Below are 22,138 nucleotides of genomic sequence, written 5' to 3'. Positions count from 1 at the left end.
TGGGTATTATTCCATCAGCTGCAAATTGTCAGTGTATTGTATAAATTCAGAGTAAGCACAGCTTCAACACATATCCCATATCTTTGCACAGACAGTATGTTTAGTGCAATTAGCAGGGAGGCAAATTGGTCAAACATTACGCCTTAAACTATGAGCAGCTGTATTAAACATGCTGGAGAATAACTTTTTCTAACATGGAAGCAGTCCTACTTATATGCTAAAGAAATGTTTTGTTGAATTGTTTTTCTTAAGCTGGATGGATGGCACCCCAGTGAATTATTTGGCATGGGCACCACATGAACCTAACTTCGCAAATAATGATGAAAACTGTGTAGTCATGTATAAGAATTTAGGTGAGTTCTGTGTCATTGTTACTGAATTTCATTGTTTGTGTGTTTGTGTCATAACTTTTTTCTTCTGAGAGGTGAGAGGTACCCATTCTTTTCTTCTCTCTTTTTTTTTTTTTTTGTTCTTTCACATAATGTTGTAGTAGAAGACCTTACTATTATACTATTACAGGACTTAAGACTCCTGTGTTCCTGTGTTTACCTGAAGTCTAACATGAGGAAGCACTAATAGAGGTCTGTGGTTATGACTGCTATACAACTGTTTTATATTTTTTTTATTAAAATTGGCCTAATATGCCACTACAAAATTGATATCTCTAGTACCTATTTCTACACTGCTTTCAACACTGTAATTACAGTGTGTATGAAGTGGTGTATTTATCCTAGATGCTGTTACAGAATGAAAATAAACTGAGAGACTCTGAGGATTTGATCTTGTCTCTCAACTTTTTTTTAGAATGAATGAAATTGTTTTTGATTTAAACAATGCTGACTATGGTGTCATACAGTTCCACATTTATCTTACATTCAGGATTTTGGAATGATATAAACTGTGGTTATCCAAATCCCTACATATGTGAAAGGCACAACAGTTCCATAAACTCAACAGTTCCTCCAACAACAGTTTCAGCTCCAAGAGGATGTCATCCAGCTTGGCTTTCCTTTCAGAACAAGGTACCATAACAGATAAAGAGCATGTTGGATGTTTGGCACAACGTTAAATAGAAAGCAAAGGAATGATTTAATAATACTGTTTCTTATTAGAATAAAATATTATTTGTTCCGGAGAGCTGGTTGACGCCTACGCGCTTTGCTTTGTTTGCCCATCCACTATTTTGCTTTTTAACACTTCATTAGAAGTGGTATATAAGCATATTTAGTTGTAGTTTATGAGAGTCATTCTCTAGTCATCTCTTCAAACCTTTTGATATGATTTTCCTAAAGAATTTAGAGAGAGTTCTTGAAGTATTGACACTTTGATTTTAACCAAATCATAATGTTCTTTCAGTAATGAATATATTTTGTCTTTCTTGACTTTAACACTGTGATATGTTTTGTAGAGTTAAATAAAAAAGGAACAACAAAAAACAGGCAGACTAATACCAGTCATGTAGAATTTACCAATATTAGTTGGCTGTCTTTAAAAGTCAGATTTGCTTATTATTATTTAGCAATTTCAGATCAAATCTATTATATGTCTTGTTTAGCAAAACATTTTCTTGAAACATTAAATTTTATGCAGAAAATGGACCAGCACAAAAAGCTTGCTTTAAGTTGAATGTGTTTTTTTTCTAGATAAATCTGTTATTTTACTGCCTTTTCACCATCCTGCTTTGCTTGAAGCAGTGATTTTCAATCTGTAAGAGATGTTGGAGTAAAGATAATATATGGAGAATTTGTTCATGTTTTAGTGTTACAAAATATTTGGATCTACAGAAGATGAACGTGTCACTTGGCATGCTGCACGAACAGCTTGTATGAATTTAGGAGGAAACCTGGCCACTATCTCTAATGAACAAGTGCAAGGTACTGTGATTAGTTCTATAGCAACTAGATGAAATGGCATTTAATCTTTACAGGATGCCTGTTGTATTTGTATAAATATGGGCAGCATTTGAATGATGTTTGCACATCTGATTTGGGTTCCAAAATATACAGTATTTAGAAATTTACAGTGGAATCTACACATGAATCTACAGAATTCTGATGTTGGCTTAGATATGTGTGTATATTATCTTGGCAGCCAAAGTAATGCTTTGTCTGCCAGCTGGACCCAGCACGATCCATTCCAAGTGATGTAGTTTCACTAGGTGGCATTAACTCGCTGCGTGTCTTTCCATATTAACTCAAGCAGAACACCTTTGGGATTAGAACTCACTGTCTCTGGGCTGTTTGGGGCAGAGGTTTGACTGCTCATACACCTCCCCACAACTCACAGCATAGATGTTCTTCTTTTCCCTAGAGAAGCTGATTTTAATGATCACAAGAGCCACATCAGTGACTGGGGAAGATGAGCAGAGGGAAATTACCCCATGTTTCAATAAACATGGCACACATTCAAATTAAAAATTGGGAAAGATTTTGATAGATGGTAATAACACCCTCTTTTTAGCAATACTGTTTTTTACTTTTATACTGCAGTGATGAGAAACAAATGCTGCACACCACAAACTGTTTGTGAACTTAAAAGAGCATACTGAAAAATCAGCTACTGTAAAACAAGTCATTGTTGTAGTCTGAGCAATTAACTAGTTTAAATTTAGACTGCTAACATGACTTTAGCACTACTTACATTTTCCACATGTGAAGACATGAAGAATCAGATTTTCACTTTTCAAACATAGTTAAATCCTTATCTGACAGAATAGGTTTCTCAGGTGGTTCATGCACAGGGCTTGAATTCTAGATAACAGAGAAATGACCAATAAAGCTATTAGCACAATACTATTGTTATTACTGGCAAGATATAAAAGCTTGAATTCCTGTTACAGTTCCTGGCAGATTGACAATATTAACATTTGGCAAAGAAATCTATAGGTCTTATTCCTGGAAAGGTAAGTTGCATTCATTTTAAAAGACTAAGGCAAGGTGAATGGTTGGTAGAGCAGACAGTAGTGTAAAGAAGAGTGAGCTCTTAATGTTGACTAGCAATTGGCAAAAGCCGTGATACATTTATTTTAGCACAGTGTTTGATATGCTGTGGTTTAGTGGGTTGATAAATGCCAGCTGACCTAGCCTGCTCTGTTTTTGAGCTAGCCACACTAAGATGCACAAGCACCTTCCTGGACTGTGCAAAGCTGTGGTAATCGATTCACTTGTGATAAACAGTTCTGTTGAAACTCATTTTAAAGCATCTCTCTTGTGCACTCTGCTCCCTGTTATGGCAGTGCAGGCTATTACCCAGGTATTCCATTGTAAGAGGAAAAACATTTGCTGTTACAGCTGCAGGCAAACAAGTGGTTGGTGCTCAGTTGTGTTGTCTGTATGCTGCCACAGTGGCATAACCACACTGGTGGGATTATCAGAAATGTATGGAATCTACATGGCTTTATATTTCAAAATCAATTGTAGGACTGGGATTTAAAAAAGCCTTGAGACATTTTAAAAAGCATTCCTGTCATGATTTCGGGATTCATCCCTGTACCAGGTTAGATACTTAGCTGAAGTATCTAGCACAAAGCAACACCTTTATATGTGATTCCCTGTTTATTAAACTAAAAAGTCAACTCCTTTTCATCTTACCTGTTTGTTTCGTCAACAATAAATTGTTCTGTATTTCAGAAAAATACTTAAGCTCTCAGAGGCCTTACACCTGGGTTCAATTACCCTTCATTAAAAGTATCTTTTTTTTTTCTGTCTCTCTCTCTTTTAAAACTCTAGCTTTCCTCACCTTTCATATGAAAGATTTTGTTACTGACACATGGATTGGATTAAATGATATAAATCATGAACTGAGGTTCCTCTGGACAGATGGAACAGGAGTTTACTTTACAAACTGGGCCAAAGGCTTTCCATCAGGACATATGGGTTTATACTCATATGATGGCCAGGTAAATAACAATCACAAACTGTCCACTGAAATTTGATTTTAGATTACATGTAGGCATTTGCTGGGATTTGAGACATGTTTCTGTTCGACTTTCTAGTTTCTTGATTACTATGATTACTTACATATCTAAAGAATGTAATAACAGCACTGTCCTCACTGTTATTTTTCTTTTTTCATTCCCCCCCCCCACCTCCACCTGAAACCTGGCATTTTTAAACTATTATTTAAAGTGGTTTACATGGTGCTACATATTTCATTGATATAATAGTTAATTGCAATCCTTCTTATACATGTCACTCACAAATCGAAATAGAGTGAAGGGCTCTGAGCCCTTGCGAAGTTGCTGTATTAGCTGTTGGTAGGATCTGTAGAGTGCTCATACAAAGATTACTTTCAGATTTCAATTTTCTGTGTCCATGAAGGCTGCATGGCACCTGTGTTTGTCCTGCCTTTTCTAATTAATACACTTTTCCAAAGAGATGGTGGGATTCCTGCCTTGTGGCATTGCCCCAAAAATGCACTGAATGAGCACATCCTCCTAGTCCTTTGACCATAGTTGTGCCTGAACTTCGAGGGTTTCTCAGTTGGCATGCAGCTTGCAGGAATCATTTACGGGAAAACCTTCCCTACTGTTCATGCAAGCAAAATTTGTCATTCACATTTGCAGGAAGGACATGTTTCTGTAAAAAGCTAGCCATTCAGGCTTTATGGGGAGAGAAAAAAAAAGCAAAAAACTTCCCCTATTTCTCTGTCGTGCAAACTGATCTGATAGGTCACAGAGTCCCTCTCTTTAATCTTACATATTTATATCTTACATCTGTGCTATGGAACTACAGCATATTACAATACTAGCTATATTTCTCTTGAATGGAATTCTTACCATAGAAGGCTTAGTTTTATGTACAATGTCCTTTTCCTTTTTTTGGAAGCATCACCTCTGAGCTTCTTATCCCTAATGGAGGAGGAAAATTTGGGACAATAAAAATAGAAAAGCAACCTTAAAATGTTACTTTTGGAAGGAGCAGTATATATATATATATATATATATATATATATATATATATATTTTTTTTTTTTTGGTGAAAACTAGCAGGGTTTCTATGAAGTCATCTGTGAAAACTAGTAAAGCCCCTATTTTATAAATTTTAAATTTATTTTTACTTGACCTCAGCAAAATAAGAACTTGTCACAGTTAATAAAAAGTTCTACGAAACTGTTCAATTGGAAAGATTTAAGTCTTAATGTATTTCACTTGCAAATGAAGTTTTTCTCTGTGCATCTCGTCCTGGACAGCAAAAATAACTAAGAAAATGGAATAAAATAAGCATGGATGTTCCATTGCACAAAACCATTTGTAAACAAAAAGCCCTCTGCATTAGTCACTCTTCATTCAAAATGTGCTAGCATAAATTCTAGCCATTGAGTCCATGTAAGAGAAGCTGAAATGTACAGCACACTGTAAGGGCAGTATGTACTTATCTGTATAAGTGGCTGACTTTGAGCTCGAGCAGTTCTAATTTTGCTGTTTTTGTGGTATTACAGCTTACAACACTAGATTTAAATAAGGGACTGATATATCAGAAATGTTCCGCTGCCCATTGAGGGTCTTTTTTTTTCTTTTTTTGTTCTTTTTTTCCCCTGGGGCAAAGTTTAACACTCTTTTCTACAAAAGTTGAAAAGTTGATTTAATTTCTCCTTAACTTGCTTGTGGCTTTCCTTCTCTCCATGCTGTATGCCTGGGGATGGGAGGATGCCAGAATTTCTTTGGTGTGCCTGTTCACCCCAGTGTTGTGCAAGACAGAGCAACTTCAAGAAATTTGAGAAGTGCAAGAGGAAGAGAAACTCCATGTCATTAAAAACTTATACTATTCAATATTACAAGGATTGGAGAGTAAAACTACAGTATTATTTTTGTCTGAAGATGTAAAAGGGGGACAAAAGTTTCTTATTAGCATTTTCTAGTTATTTGTAACTCATTTTGTATCTTTTTGCCCCAAGGCTGATTGTGTTGTCATGAGAAACAATCCTGTTAAGGAAGCAGGGAAGTGGGCTGATGAGAGTTGTGATAACAACAGAGGATATATATGCCAAATTAATGCAGGTACTTGTGTTTTCTTTTAAACTATAATCAAAGCTCATGAGTTTTCAGGCTTTTGCTTGTGTGTTAAGTGTGGATTTCAACACCATTTCACTCCCAATAAAGATACATCCACAAATTGTTTTTCAGGCAGGAACACAAGGGTCATATTTGTCAGACCAAAGGTCCAGTTAGGGTCTGCTCTCAGCAGACCCTTACCAGTAACTGCCATGTTATTAACTTCCTGAGCTGGAATATTTATCTGCATGTTTGTGCTTACTATGACCCTTAATATGATATTTGTTGCATGATTTTGTCTGCTGTTTTCTGAACATGTTGGGTTTCAGAACACATCCTGGAAAATAGTGAATTGTACACACAGCATGAACTGTCTGGAGTGTGAATGTTACTCATCCACATTGAACTTGAACTAATTTACCTCTAGAAAGGAAATTAAAACCAGTGGAAACCTGGATTTAAATATCAGATTGATTTGTAAGGGCTGGTCTGTTACGGAGTTTTCCTTTGCTCTGGCAAAAAATGAAAAATCTGTCCAAAACAGCCAGTCTCTGCAAAACACTTTTGTTGAAGATAAAAATATTAAAGAAATTGTGACCTACGCTAATCCATTTCAGTAATACTGGGTTATGCAGAATGCTCCTTTACTCTGTGTCACAGGTTGCTTTAATTAGCTCCTTTCCTTTCAACAGTTCCGTACTCGACTTTTATTACTGATGCTGGCTTAAAGAATAGCACATCTAACCCATGCTAGTCGGGGAATATGAAATGAAGAAAAGAGGCAGGTTGCTTTATCCTGTTTGCAACCACAGTCAAATCATAATCACCTTTAGAACAAATATATGAGCCTTTATCTCTCCTTTATTTTGCAGATGCTGAGCTTCTCCCTTCTACAGGTACAGACCCATCGAGCATTTTCCGATATGGTAACAGTAGTTATTTGTTCATCCATACCAAAATGAAATGGGAGGATGCACGAAATAACTGCAGACGTGATCAGTTTGATCTTTCCAGCATCTTAGACCCCTACAGTCATTCGTTCCTGTGGCTGAAGATATTAAAGTATGGGGTGCCCATGTGGATTGGACTTAACAGTAATGTGGTAAGAACATCAGACTGGCTGAACATGATGCTGCTCCTCTTATGGACAGCTCAGAAAATGCAAAGTCTTATTATCTTGTTTTACTTTTAGCTTATTAGTTTATATCTTGGTCCTAAATACTTTTATGTACTGTCAGATTTATGGGTTGGGATCTCTCCTCTTCCATTACTCTGATTAAATTGTATATAGCGGACATATTTTTCACACTTGTTTTATGACATTAAACTCTGTGCACTTCCAAACAATACATTTTAGGCTGGCATTTGGAAATATTTCTTTGTATAGATAGTGCAACGTTTGCTTTTTGAGATAAAACCCACAAATTTTAAGATGTACAGTGAGAATCACTTATTCTAAATAACAACATTTATTTTTCAGAAATAGTTAATTGTTTTACCTCATTTTATTTTACTTCTCTGCCCTGTCCTAGTTCTTTGATACATTGATACTTTCTGGATATTAAAACGCACCACTTTTTCTGCTTGGCACAGGTTCTTGTCATGCATTCCCTCCATTTGGCTGAGCACACAAAAGAAATACAAATTAGTGAACATAATACACTCCTTCTTAAATAAATAAAACATTCCCCAAACCTACTCAGCTGAATGATTCCATTGAATTCACAAGCTTAGGTGGGAGATAATTCAGTTTTTAAACTTACTTTAAATTAAAAAAAAAAATACATTTTTTGAAACATGGGGGAAAACAAAAATTACTCATCAGAATTTCACCCCTAAAAATATTCATATGAAATGATTACACCCAAATTAACAGTTTTGTTAAGTTCAAAATTAATTCAGTGTCGCTTCCTCTGCATTTCCTTTTGCTGAAAAGCATTTGTTGCTCTGCTGTATTTCTCAATGAACAGCTGCTTGTCACAACATAAATTTAAAAGTCTGAGCAATTTGCATTTGTTATCGATTTCTAAATGAAAACTTCTGGCACAAGCATCTACATAGACATTTGACTAACAAAGAAATGGTTAATGCTTAGGGTTTAATCATACCTGTTGTTTTGTTTTTAGACTAATGGACGTTATGAATGGATTGATAACTGGAGAATGAAGTATACTAAATGGGCTGAAGGGGAGCCAAAGCAGAAAATAGGCTGTGTCTATCTAGACATTTCTGGAGCCTGGAAGACAGGATTCTGCAATGAAAGTTACTTCTCTGTTTGCAAAAAGAACGATGGTAAGAACTTGAATCAAACCATTGTAATTACAATGATGAACTGTTTAGAGTTCATTGTGCTAGGTGGTATGCTAATATGCATTTAGATGCCGTGTTTCATTTCAAGAACTAAATAGATGAAATGATTAAAATGTAATTGGTTTGAATGGGGCTGCTTTCAAATGAAGGCCAACACTTATTACCAAACTAGATTGACTGTGAATAGCCATCACTTTACATTATTAGTTATATATATATATTTCAATTTTATTCCAATATTGTGTAAGCATGCAAAACCAAAAATCTTCAAAAATCCAAATGTAGTGACTATGGTCACAATGGTGCGGTGTTGAAGGGGGAAAGGCTGAATGACCAAGACATAAACTTACAACAGAGTGTTTACTCATAGCAGCTTTCCAGGTTTTCCCTTTATAACTGAATAACAAATTACAGATAGTACTGAAATTTTCAAGGACACTCCTTCAGGTCTTCGCTTCTGTTTTTGATCTGAAACTCAGATTGCTCTCATATGATAATGCATTCTGCATTCCACGATAGTAGATCACAACCTGTATGACTAAGGTCATATAGCCCCTAATTCAGCAAATAAGTCAGCTGTGATTGTGGGTAAAGAGTAGAGCTCAATTTAAGAATACGTCAAAAGGTAATAAAAGTATTACCCTCTCTCTCTCTCTTCTCCCCCTCCCCACCCTTCCTTCCTTCCTTCTTTTCTTCCTTCCTTCCTTCCATCTGTCTTTCTGACAGTTCAAGCTCCCACTGAGCCCCCTCAACTTCCAGGAAAGTGCCCTGAATCAGAAGGACACCAGTCGTGGATCCCTTTTCGAGGTCATTGCTACTACATTGAATCTTCATCTACAAGAAACTGGGCCCAGGCATCTTTAGAATGTCTTCGTTTGGGTAAGTATCTTCAGTCGAAAAGCACATCTTTCCGACATGCTTTTCCTCCTGTGGGAAGCTGAACATGTGATGTGCATTTTGTGACTTTGAAGATGGTCCAAGTGTTGGCCCACAGCACAGTTCAATCCAATTATTGCCTTAATTTTGAGGAGATGGAGCTACTGTCTACCACTGGCACACACTGCCTTTCATGTGTATGGCACCAGGCGTTAGAAGAACTGCGTGGCCTGCAGTGAAGATCACTAAAATGGAAACTTGGTCCTTTGACCCTGCTAGGAGGTAGTCAACCTCATCTGTAGCAATCACTAAATCTTGTTTTAATGGCATTTTTAAGATTTGCATTTCCAATCTGATTTTCCCCTTGATTATTGCCATTTTATGCCACTGGAATGAAAAAGTTACGGCTGTCTAGAATGGGTAATGTATTTAGTCAGCTAGGGCTGTTGTTTCATTCTTGTAACTTCCTTCTCTGGAAAAGTGATGTAAGATTCATTATGCCAGACTTCATGTGTCAATAGCAGTGGTGGCTATAGCATCGGTGGCTAAGTGATTTAGGTGTTTAGCCTCCTATTAAAGTATGCAGAGACCTCGTTAATTCAGTCAGTGGAACTAACTACAGATTATTCTTCACCAGAAATATATTTTGACATTTGGTCAGATGAATTGCACACAAAATGGGTTGCGTAGGTCTCTGCTGGCAATAAACCTACCAGTCCTACCAGTAAAACCCCTATCAAAGTACAGACACTGGAGTTGGATGAGAAGAATCTCACTCTTCCTGCTGGTAGTCAAGTTCTTTCTTGGTTCTCAGGAATTAGTACATTACCAGCTTTAGTTTGAGAAACTTTAGTATTCCTGAGGGAAGGTTGAAGTTTTGGTATGTGTTCTTTAAATCTTACTATATTCTCCACATCAAGATTTGCATAACATTTGGATGAAGACGTAGCCCTCCTTTGGACACTCTCTAACAGTTTTATATCATTCTTATATTGTGGTGCCCAAAACTGGATGCAGTGCCTGAGGTGAGGCCACACCAGCGCAGAGCAGAGCAGGACAATCCCCTCCCTCCCCCAGCTAGCCATGCTGTGCTCGATGCACCCCAGGGTACGTTGGCCCTTTTGGTTGCCAGGGCACACTGCTGGCTCATGTTCAACTTGCCATCAACATGTCTTGATGAGTTTTGTGCCTGGACACTTGGACTGACGCTGTCCTGCGACAGCCCTAGGAAGGACCAGAACAGGATGTCCCTTTTTCCTGAGTCCATAATTTGGGTTCTTCCCTTTCCATTGTGCCTCTTTCCCCCCTCTGGGCTTGTGGGGCATGACCTTTGATGGGCTGATGGCTCCTTTGATGGCCCTGAAGTAGCCAAAGAAGGGTACTATTTGGGTTCCCCCCTTGTCCTTGTGTCTCTGTGCTCCTTTGTGGATGTGCAGAGGATCTTTTTACAACAAACTTAACAGTAAACAAACATCTGAATCATTCAGCAAAAGAGGAACCACTAGAAAAACATGAAGACTGTAGTGACAAAAGAGGAACGTTCCATGTTCTCCTATATTCTGCTGTCGCTGCTTGCACTCTGGGTTTTGTTTGCAGTTGGGAATTTTCCAGTTATATCTCGTGCATAGTAGAATTCTGAACCATAGTAGAATTTATCACTAGCTCAGCAGTGACCCAAATTACTTCTACGTTTTCACTCCCTGTAACTGTGCCTTCTTTACCTGAGGAAAAACACCTTCAAAAATTCAACTGCCCAATCAAACCAGTGGATTGTCAAACACAGCTCTTGATATATACCTATTGACTGGATTCCAGTCTCAGACAAGAGGGAAGTGAAGATGCGCTTTATCCAGTGTTTAATGCCACTCCATACAAAACTGTGCAGCTCATTCTCTCAGCTGGCACACTGCAGGCTCCATGCTGTGACCTCTTGTCTTTGCTAGAGCATCGGAATGAATGAATCAGAATGAATCATTATATCAGAATGCCTAGTGTTGCGTGTGGATGACTAACAAGGTATCACACTAACTGGACAACAGATGATCAAAACGATCTTTCTTTTTCTGATGGGTACAATGAGAATGTAGGAAAATAAACATGACCCGGTTGAAGAGTTACACTAATGATTTATGCTTCAGAAAGCCAGCAAGTGTGCTGTACGTGATCTATACATAGGCTCAGAAAACATTTAATCATCAATATGTAAAGTTATATTGCACACAGACTGAAGATATAGCTACCGTTTACTAAAAACTTGTAATTTTGTTTAGAGACTTATTTTTACAGTAAAACATTGGTAGAAATTTGTACTGGATAACATATTGGCCTGTTGTATTTTTCCTTGAGTTGTTAGCTGCGTTGCTATTTCCCAGTGAATGAGGAAACAGTGCTAGTGCAATGTCATGAAAATGGTGAGAAATACATAAGCAACAATACAAGCTTGGAATTTGGCACAGATTATCAGTAGTAAAAATAAGACTGACATCTCACAGGATAACAAGAATACATTCCACTATGAAACTTATGCCTCTAAGAGATTTTTGTTCTCTTTGGGTGTTGCAGGTTCCTCTTTGGTATCAGTTGAAGACTCAGCTGAAGCCAGCTTTCTGACATACACCATTGAACCACTTGAAGGGAAAACATCAACATTTTGGACAGGAATGTACAGAAATGTGGATGGTAATTTCTTTTCTTTTGAGATTTTTTTGTTTGGTGAATAATTATCACAAGCTGTTTGACATGGATGTTAAAATTTTCACATTATACTTCTGTAATAAATATCAAGGGAAATTAGAAAAGCTAGTAGGGGAAACTGGTCAATTGTAATCGAGCAGTAACCAACAACGTATAACAGAAAGACCATGCTCAGAAAGTTCATCTTGAAGCAAGAAAAGTACTTCACAGCAACGTAAGGCTCAAAGGTGCATACAGCAGAGTGTAGGCAAGACCATGCTGGCAGTTAAGCTGAAGTCAAATGGTTCTCAAATGCAGAGGCTCTGGGCTGATGCGTTTGTCATGGAGATACTCCAGTTTTAGAGAGAGAGAATAATGTGTCTAACATTACCTCCTGTCTTTGGACTCACCATCCTGTATGACTAATCTCCCATCTTTAGTTAAGGCCGGCCCTCAGAACTTTGCTTTGAAGCTGGAATTGGTTTTGTCTTCAGAATTTTGTAGCATAACTTTTCCTATTTTCTGCCTCACTGTCAGAAAGGGAAGGAAAGAGACAACAGACAGTAGGCTACTTTAATGAAATTACTGCTTGTAAAAAAAAAATTTGCTTCTACTGTTTATTCATTAATAAAAATAATATTCAGTTACATAGTTATTTCTGTCTAATTGATAGATCTAAAGGCTACTTCAGGCTTGTGCTACTCGAGCTAAGACTCCAGTTTAACAACGTCAGAGACAGGACTGCAGAATGGTTCATAGTACTGTTTGTTTGTTTGTTTGTTTGAGTTTTGGAGGGTTTTTCCCATCATTGCATGTTCAAACACTTCAATACACCACTTGAGGGCAAGAAAAATATTCAATTATAATACCTGAATCTTAGCCAGGAAACAGGAAAGTTGTCACTAGAGGAAGAAAGAAATTCAATAATAATTTATAAGTATAACACATCAAGAAAAGCTGAGATTTACTCACATGGTTAATTGTTGCATAAAATAGTTTTTGAAAGTAGTTCTAGAGTTGGTGCAGAACAATACAGTTCCTACAGCGATCATAAACATGAGAGAGCTTCAGCAGATATATGCCATTGTATAGCTAGGTAGTGATTTCAGTGTAACTAAATTTAATGATTGTATCAAAATATCATATGCTGGCAAAAAAGGCAGGTATTTAAAACTAAAACAAGTAAAAAATGAAGACTTATAAGAATAAAACAACTTTCATGCTGAATCTAACCATTTGCTTATCTGAGTACAACTTAAAAGTCACATGGGGCACATTTATTCTAAATAAGTAACGCTATTAAAAGAAAGTAAAGAAAAAAAAAGGAACAGGAAGGATGAAACAGAAAGTCCCAGCACACTTGAACAACAATGATCACAAGATTTTTTAAGCAGATCTTCAGAAATGAAAATTGTGTGTGCAGTCAGTGGGAAGGAGCAGAAATTGAAAACCAAATGGGAAAAGATTAGAATTAAAAAGACTTTAGTGGGGGCTTTGAAAAGAGTTATATAAAACCTCTCTACATATTACTGAAATAAAGCCCATTTTGGTGAAGATAAATTGTGTGTTTATTTCAGTCATTTCTATAAACTGAAAAAGAAATTGATGCTATACTAGTGCAATAAATTGTGGGAACTTCATAACTTTATAAGCCAGATTGGTCTTCAATTTCCCCAAAACTGATATTTTATCACTGGCATAATAACTCAAGGGCAACCATGATATGTCAGGCCAAAAATCTAAAAAGCGTAGTGGCCTGTCTCCAAGAGTGGCCACAAGATTTCTTAGGAAGGCAACAAATGCAGAACAGGTGTCAAAGATGGAAATAAATACTATCTTGTTTCTTTCCATGTTCAATGTTTCCCATTTAGGAGAATGGCTGTGGCTAGACAACACCGCAGTGAATTTTGTCAACTGGAATGTAGGAGAACCTTCCCCTCAACAAAATGAGCACTGTGTCGAAATGTATGCAAACTCTGGGTACTGGAATAATAACTATTGCTCTTCGTACAAAGGCTATATTTGTAAAAAGCCAAAAAGTAAGTGCTACATTTATAAATTTGTTTTATGTATGGAGTATTCTTCTTGTGTGCTAGTAGATGGCCTTTACACACAGTGAACTTTAGCTGGGTGTTTTGTGTTTTTACAAATGCCAAAGGAAGCACATTTGCATACCAGCAGAAAGAAAGACCAACTCTTGCCAGAAAGAATTGCAGACTAGCATTCAGATCCCTCAGAATTGTTTTGAAAAGACTGTTTTTCGCATTTACTGTTCCTAGTGTAGACACTTTACAAGATTGCCTGTCCTATATTGATAATTGTTCAGTCATCACATTGTTAATACTGTGCTTTGCACACACAAATTAGTCCCATCTCTTTGAAAATATGTTCCTCGGGGAATCCCTTCTTCTCAGCACAGGGAATGCCCTTAGCTTATTTCCCTTTGGCAGGCTCATGTGCGTGCTATTTGTGAGTATGAAGCAGCGCTTCTGTAAATTGACTATTCATGAATTGTAAATTAACAATTTTGGACCTTTTGTCTCTGTGTTGTCCTGTTTTGAGATGATGAATAAATGAAAAGCAAAGCAAATAGCATAGCTTGAATGTACTAAACTGGAAGTGTCCTGAAATAGCAGAATGTGCATGTTTGGCAGTAAGGGCATCTAGTGCATACATTTTCATAGAAGTCATGCTAATCATTTCTTACAGCATATTGCAATATCAAATATCAAATATCTACATTTAGCAGAAAATTTAGCTGAAATATACCCACTTCCTCTACAAGACTGGAAATGAGAGAAGTTTCTGCTATACTTTCTATAAATTTGCTCTCATGCCCATTTTTCCTGACTTACTCAGATACTTGTAATGATGACTGTATCTTGCACAGAAAATACCGCAGAACTGTCAGATATAGCCAGCCATTCAGATTTTACTTATCTGTCTTTTTACATTGTGATTGAAAAAAGAAGACTTTAATTGAAATAGTCTTAGTGGTAGATAAAAAGCGTTACAATCAATGGCCACCATTCTTTTTTGACTATTCAGCTCTCCTCTTTGTTCTGGCACTGTTATTCACCTGTTTCAATACCAAGTCAGTTCAAGGACCTTAAGCAGACGGAAGACAGTTACTTTTTTAAGGACTAGCTTCAGCCAGTCTAGAGCTGGAATGCTATGGAGTCAGCGAAACGCCAGTGTCAGCGCAGGGACTCTACATAGCTGCTCACTCAGGGACAGGACTCAGTTGAGTCTTACAGTACTGTAGAAATGCAGCTCGGGTTCGCAGAATTTAGCGAAACTATGATAGTGTTCCATTTGCAGTGTTGAAAAGATGCATTGAACAGCTAAACGGAGTGTTAGAAACATCATTTTATTTAGTTGCACTTGCTGTGCCTTGCTATGTTTGCTGTTTTCTGAAGAGGCTGCAAATGCAAACCTGTGATTGAAGTTTTCCTGTGAAATAGATGCTATTTGCTGTTCCACTTATTGAGGTAATTTTTACTGTAGCAATTTGAAATTCTGTAGCTGATCTATTACATAAATAATCTAACTTTGTTTTGTAAGTAAGTAGGTATTTCAAAGAAGTGTTCAACAGTTCAACAGGTGCTAGTAGACTGTGCTGCAAAATAGTGGCTAGGAATATTATGTTCATTGCATCTCACTCTCACTTCTTAGAAACAGCAGATCTGTACCAGTAAATATAGTGCTTGTTTAACATGTAGGTGAGGTTAAAATGCAGTCATTTCATAGCAAAACCCAACCATAATGTGCATAATACACATGATCAGTGGAACACCACACTTGGTCAGCTGATAATTTTTGGCTGAAAAAAATATCTAGGTTATTATATTCCACTTTTTTTTTTCAGTCAAATGAAGCAATGCAGCCAGAGGATTATTTTCCAAATGTAAATTATTTCCTCCTCTTTCCTGCCAAGACTGTCTCTTACACTGTGATTTCAGACAGAGGGTAGCATTATTGTCACAGAATCACAGAATGGTTGAGATTGGAAGGCACCTCTCTAGATCTAGATGCAAAGATCTGGAAGCATCCAAATAATCGTGTCTAGTTTTACTTTAAAGAGCTAGATGTAGAGCAATGTAGTTTTGTCTCTAAATGTAAAACTAGCTGTGCTGACAGTCCAGCAGTGTTTTGGAAAATCTTTGGAAGCAAAGGTTGTTGGATTATTAATTAAATCAGGCAAAGTAAGTGAGGAGGTTGATAAAACAATCTAACTTCCTGGGTTCACCTTCATCAGAATGAAACATTATGCATTGATTCAAGATATTAGTTGTGTACTGATTTTATGTCCACATAGCAAAGTGTGGATTTAATCTTTTATAATCACCTACTTTTCCCAGCAAGCCAGATTTCATTGTCCAAATATTTAATTTTAAATGGTCTACAGACATTTTAAGTTTGGATGTGATAAGTGCTAAGACATTTTGGAGTTCAGGAATGGATTCAGTTATCTGTTCAGGCTGGTCGTCAAGGTCTCTTAGCAAACCAAATATGTTATATTTGCTACATTTATATAGAATGACAAGTACTGCAAGAATTTATAATTGAGGATCATGTCTGAGCATCACTGCCCTGAAGAAGCTGTGTAGACTTTCTTGTGGTTTTTCAGTGATGTGGGGATTTGTCTCCATGGTGGTTCTTCGCTTGGATTTGTCGCTTCTAGTAGTTTATATAAACACATACGTAAGAGACAATAGCACAATAATCATTGTGCTATGACTTTTGATGGGTATATGTGGCTTTGTGTGCTCCAAACCAAGGTGTATGTAGCATTTAGAGATCCGTATTACCATACGTTTCTCTGAATATGATTTTCACTATGTTCCAAATAACGTAATTATCATATAAACATAAATAACAGAAAAATACAATAATAACGTCATTGTTTTTCAATGTTTTAAAATGCCAGCAATTGAAATACCGCCATCAGCCGAAATGCCACCAGCTGAAATGCCTACAAAGGGTAAGAATATTTTCTTTCAGGTAGACAAAATCTTTTCCAGTGTAATATCATAAACAAAATAAATCTTATTCTGTATTATATATCTTACATTTTCTGATGTATCTGAGTACCAGATCTGTTTCCTATGAGCATATTATTACGTAGTGGAATACAACGTACTCATGCATTGTTAGCCTTTTAAAATCAATTAATTTTATGCTATTATATTTTTCTCTAATTATTTTGAAGCAAATTAAACACTTTGTCTTCAAACATAGTGGAAAAAAATTGCTTCCAGTGTTCAGATAGAAATGTAGAACAACCTCTTGATTTCTTTGTATTTGTTTTCAGCAATGACAAAGGATGAGAGGGCTCCTACTCTAAGCCATGGAAAAACAGGAGTTGTGGTTATTGTTGTCATCCTCATCCTAGTTGGAAGCAGCCTTGTGGGCTATCTCTTCTACAAAAGAAGAAAGAATCGCTTGTCAACAAATGACAGCTTTGAGAACAATTTGTATTTTAATAGTGATGCAGTTCCTGGAACTAGTGACACAAAAGATCTTGTGACCAACATAGAACGGAATGAACATGCAACACTGTAATGTAATAAAATGAAATGTAATGTAATATGTAATGTAAAATGTAATGTAATAAAATAAAATGTGCCTTGTTTTAATAAAATTATGCAATTACAATTAAGCCAAAGCTATTTTTTCATGTGCAAATACTATATCAGCCAGTTTCAGTGTGTGCATAACATTACACAGAGCAGTGTCTTTATTCTGTAACCATTTTATATAGTGTAAGATTTCAGACCTCATAATCTGAAGACCCACACTGCATTAGAGATAATGCAAACTAATTATTAAATAGAACAATAGAAATGGTTGCAATAAAGAGAGTGAAATTTAGGTAGATCCACTCGAGCAAGCTTCCAAGATTTGTAGTTTCTGCACCGGATTCATTTCAAACCTACATTTCATGTAATAAGGTACAGAGTTCCAAGCTGTTCAGCAAACATCTCTCTAACTCAGCCAGCTTTCAGGTACTCCTGGAGGCTTAACTACAGCAGTAGTTGCTAGGTGATAAGTCTGTGTTTAGGCACATCCTCTTTGAACCAACAGATGAAAAAAATCCTCTCATGGCACAATTTCAGTTCCCATAATTTCACACAACATAGAGAACCAATAATTTAGTTCTCTAGGCTTATTTATCATCAGGTAAAATCTGCGGGCAGGCCTTTGAAATGTAAAAGTGTGGTTGGTGTTAATTGCCAGAGTTCTGGCTAATCACAAGTGGATGTGTCTGGGAGAGGTGGTAAAGGTCATGGCAAAAGTTGCTTTTTATAATGGCAGTTATTGAGGAGGGGAGGAACATTACCTATACATGTTCTGAAGGCTTATGGGAGCGCTGGGCTGTGGTGATCCCATGTTGGTGCTGCTCTCCTATACCCTCTGAATAAATGGCATAGGTTTGTGAGGTGTGTACTGGAAGTCAGGAACAATTTAGCTTTACCAATGTATCAGTTAATGCTGATTTGTTTCCTTTCTAAAATGCCTAGATCAGTTACCATTTACGGAAATCTTAGATTCCTAAATGTGGAGTCTATACTCCTAATTTTTGCAAATCTTGTAAAACGCAAATCATGCATGATTCCTCACTCACATAAAAAGGTGTGTGAGATTTAATTTTGTGGTTTCAGATTTTGTTCCATGAAATAAACAGTAATCAGCTTTGATTTTTTTAAAAGCAGTTTTGCATTGTATAGTCTTGCCAACGTAAGACTGTAACAAGATAAAATGGAGATGATCTGACCCTGGAGACATTCCATCCTAAGCTGTTATCAAGTAATATATTGACCATATTTTCCTGAATTTGTCCGTGGATTACGTGCTCAAGCAATGCCATCTGAGTGATCTAGAAAAATATCTGGAATTATATATGTGTGCAGGTAAAATGGGGAAATTTGTTCTGGAGCTCCCTTTCTCCGGGTATTTCCTTGCCTCTGTTCCTTTGGCTGTCTCCTTTTTCAATGCACAGCTGTTGGAGCATGTCTTTTCAAGGATTAGTACTTCTAATGGTCCTTCATCCCACCTGATGTGGTTTATAAACCAGAAACTTCATAACTGATTACTGATGTTGAAGATGATGCCATTTCAACTACATGGTTGAAACAGAAAGGTATGCGAAAGGGGCAGTGAAATGCCAAGAGGCCCCGATTGCAATCCCAGCCTCATTGCACTGGCTGTTGTGCAAAAACCAGGCAGGTGCAGTCGCTACCCAAAGTTCAACCCTGTTCTGAGGCCCCGCACAATCTTAAGGTGGTATCTGTACACTGAATGGTTCTTCCAGATAACATTTTGTCACATGTACTTGTGACAGCAGTAGCTGCTTCTGTGAAATGCTGTGTCTGGTCTGCTCTAAGACATGAAAAGTTTTCAGTAGAAGGTGAAATTTAAGCCACATGGTTTACTGTCCCTCCAATTGCAATAAAATGGAATTGAAGCAAATCTCCCATTAAAAAGAGAAAAAAAATGAAGATAATTGTGGTTCCATTTAGTGAGCTTAAGATGAGCACTGATGCTCTAAACACAAACTTTAATGGCAATTTTTGGATGGAAAGCAGAGAAACTAACATGCTTGGACACTTTGAACAGTATCTAATTAACATAAGATTAAATGGAATGCTAGGAACTCGTAATCACGCACAGAAAAATAATCCTTTTTTTTTTTTTCTTTTTTCTTTATTTCTTTTTCTTCCCCACATAGAAACTTTCCTGATGGCAACTAATTCCTTAGACTGTCTGAATAAAGAGCCCTGGGTTTTTACTATCATTATTCTTTTGGTCATACTTGTGACAAAACTGATCGCACATCTTCAAGAAGGATTGAGAGAAGAGTTCTTCAACAGCTGTTCCCTTTCCACACCCTCATGTTATTTCCAGCCTCCCTGGGCTGAGCTGGAATGCAATGGATTTACCAAATAGCATTTGGTGATCTGGCCAATGGACTATGGACTATGCCCGCTTTTTCTGTTGCTAAGCTATAAGGTTCCTACCAAGTGACAGCTACACAGAGAAGTTTCTAAGATTGGGCTGCAGAAATTATCCATGTTGCTCTGTCGGTCTGAATAAAATCACTATGTCTTCTTGGTAATGATTCTTATTCATACAGATGCAATACAATTTGGGACAACATATTCTAAACCACCACCAATTCTTGCAGCCATTCTCTGCTACCAGCTGCTGCTAATCCTGGGCTCAGTCAGTTGCCTTAGAAGCACCCTGTTGCTCTTGCGAGCTCTTATTTTGTCTCCTGACAGATGCCACTACTTAGATCTTGCTTTCCTGAAGTATTCTTGCTGTAAAAAGAACAACAACAAATTTATTGATAAACCAGATGAAAGAGAAGGGCTGAATAGAAAAGCAAAAGAAACTTCTAAACGGATCCTTAATAATTCAGATCCATAATCCCTGATTCTGCCAAGTTTTGTTATATTTCATCTTTGAGGTTTAGATAAATGGAAGTCAAAATAAAGTACCATGAAACTTTGTGATTATGCTATGTATGGGGTTTCTGTGTTGATAATCACAGAATTCCTTTCAGATTTTTAATAGCAATTGTTTAACTTCTGTAGGGAAGCATCTGGTGGGACCTGGCTGGGATCACCCATTCATTTCCGCAGGCAGATGAAGAAAGACTTGGTGGTAATAGTCGACAGCATGTAAATGTTTGCCTCTGTGCACGTTGCTACATTTCTTGGTACACTTGCACTTTATTTCTGTTTCCCCTTTTCTGCAGAAGGGTTCAGACATCAGAGAAAAGATGGGGAATCTGCACGCTGTGAGTGTAACTTCCTGCCTGGGAGCAGAGATTGCCAAAGGAACAACGCTGACTCAACACAAACCCCAAAGGCTTTTCCTCCTCGACACTTCTAAGAGTTTGGACTGCTTTGCCAAGTGGAAGGTGCCAGACTGCATATCTGCCATCTTCTGATTTTCTTTTCAATTTTTGGGCTGTGGCAGGGTCTTCTCAGACAAGCATGGTGGTGAAGCTGACCTTTGTATATTTTACTCTCTTTCAGCTTCTCCCAGCAGATTCTTGATAAGAGTCCTTCACCAAACACCAGTCTTTCGTTGGAACAGAAGTGGATTCTTTTCCCCTGTTACAACTGCATTTGGTGCCGCCCGTTAGCTTTGGAGGTGCTGGGACATTGTTTGTAGCAGAACCACAGGACGTTACATTTCTACTGCCTAAGTGATAAATGACATTTTTCCATTGCACATGTGAAGCTCCCAAAAAGGAAGCAAAGAAAGTTGGAAAGCTGATGTAGCAGCGTCAAGCATTCCCATGCTGGGGAGTACTAGAACACTTTATTCCAGAGTTGATGTACTCATCTTGGCATATGCGTCATAATTTACAGAACAATTGTCCATCTGTTTCTTTGTTGAGGCAGTCCTCTCTCTTTCCTCTTTCCTCAGCTCTCCTCATCCTTCCCAGGCTCCCATCCTTTCCTTGTTTTCAGTCAGTGGCCTCCTGGTCTCACTATTTTCTCTCAGCATTGTGATACTTGATCTGCTCTAATTCCTTGTGTACCTTTTTAGACCCAGTGCGTCATCCATCTGTATCTGAGTTGGAACAATAGAAGTAGGATCCCAGTTCACCATGTAGGTACCCGGAGTTTCTATTGCCTACAATAGCAGCAATTTTCAGGGGAAGTCTTATTTTGGCTTCCATAGTTCATGGAAGACCTCGGAGTGCTGTTAATAGAGTATTAGGGAAATTATCCCAAAGCAGCCTTTCCTGAAGGGGACTGAGATTTTTCAAAGGCCATATTTAAGAATACAAAAAGCATTGTAAACATACCCCAGGAATGAGTGCCTTTTCTCTTCCCTCCCCTCTACGTATTTCTAATTCTTTTATATGCCACAAAGGAGGGAGTTTTATTTCAAAGTAAACATCAGAATTTTTCAGTGTCTGAACAGTGTGTACTGCAGTGGGTGCAAGCTGTCATAGACTAGATGGGTGAAAAATATGGCAGTATTCCTAATCAGTTTAGTTTTCCTCTCTAGCAATAACTGAAAACCCACCATTTTCCGGTGACAGATTTTTTTTTCCCCCTGTAATTGTGCGGTTTCTTTTCAGAATTTCACCAATTGTTGCTGTCAGTTTGGGGATGTTGCTTCTGCTTATGTCAAGAATGGAGCAAAGGAAGGCACAGGTGCTTCTTGTAGTACACAGAGTCTTCTTCTGCAGCTTTTCTTTATGGAACTGCAGAAATAGAAAATTCAGTTCTTTCTAATTCCAAAGTCATAGTTACTTGA

General features: G+C 37.5%; 1 protein-coding gene across 2 annotated transcripts in view; it reads left to right on the top strand.

Annotated features, from left to right (window-relative positions):
- The window catches only part of LOC121064327 (macrophage mannose receptor 1-like), a 58,299-nt gene extending 39,824 nt beyond the window's left edge, over window positions 1-18,475 (top strand). For both annotated transcript variants that reach the window (XM_040545606.1, XM_040545607.1), the window contains 12 exons: window positions 253-353; window positions 880-1,022; window positions 1,760-1,874; window positions 3,729-3,898; window positions 5,896-5,998; window positions 6,865-7,094; window positions 8,119-8,284; window positions 9,029-9,181; window positions 11,741-11,857; window positions 13,723-13,890; window positions 16,782-16,835; window positions 17,166-18,475. In XM_040545606.1, the coding sequence (XP_040401540.1) occupies window positions 253-353; window positions 880-1,022; window positions 1,760-1,874; window positions 3,729-3,898; window positions 5,896-5,998; window positions 6,865-7,094; window positions 8,119-8,284; window positions 9,029-9,181; window positions 11,741-11,857; window positions 13,723-13,890; window positions 16,782-16,835; window positions 17,166-17,416 (1,771 nt within the window). In that variant the 3' untranslated portion in view covers window positions 17,417-18,475. The remainder of the gene's footprint in view (window positions 1-252; window positions 354-879; window positions 1,023-1,759; window positions 1,875-3,728; window positions 3,899-5,895; window positions 5,999-6,864; window positions 7,095-8,118; window positions 8,285-9,028; window positions 9,182-11,740; window positions 11,858-13,722; window positions 13,891-16,781; window positions 16,836-17,165) is intronic.
- The last annotated feature ends 3,663 nt before the right edge of the window (window positions 18,476-22,138 follow it).

Source organism: Cygnus olor, chromosome 2, assembly GCF_009769625.2.
Source record: "Cygnus olor isolate bCygOlo1 chromosome 2, bCygOlo1.pri.v2, whole genome shotgun sequence".
Taxonomy (NCBI): Eukaryota; Metazoa; Chordata; class Aves; order Anseriformes; family Anatidae; genus Cygnus; species Cygnus olor.
This window is presented reverse-complemented; position numbering and strand designations above follow the sequence as displayed.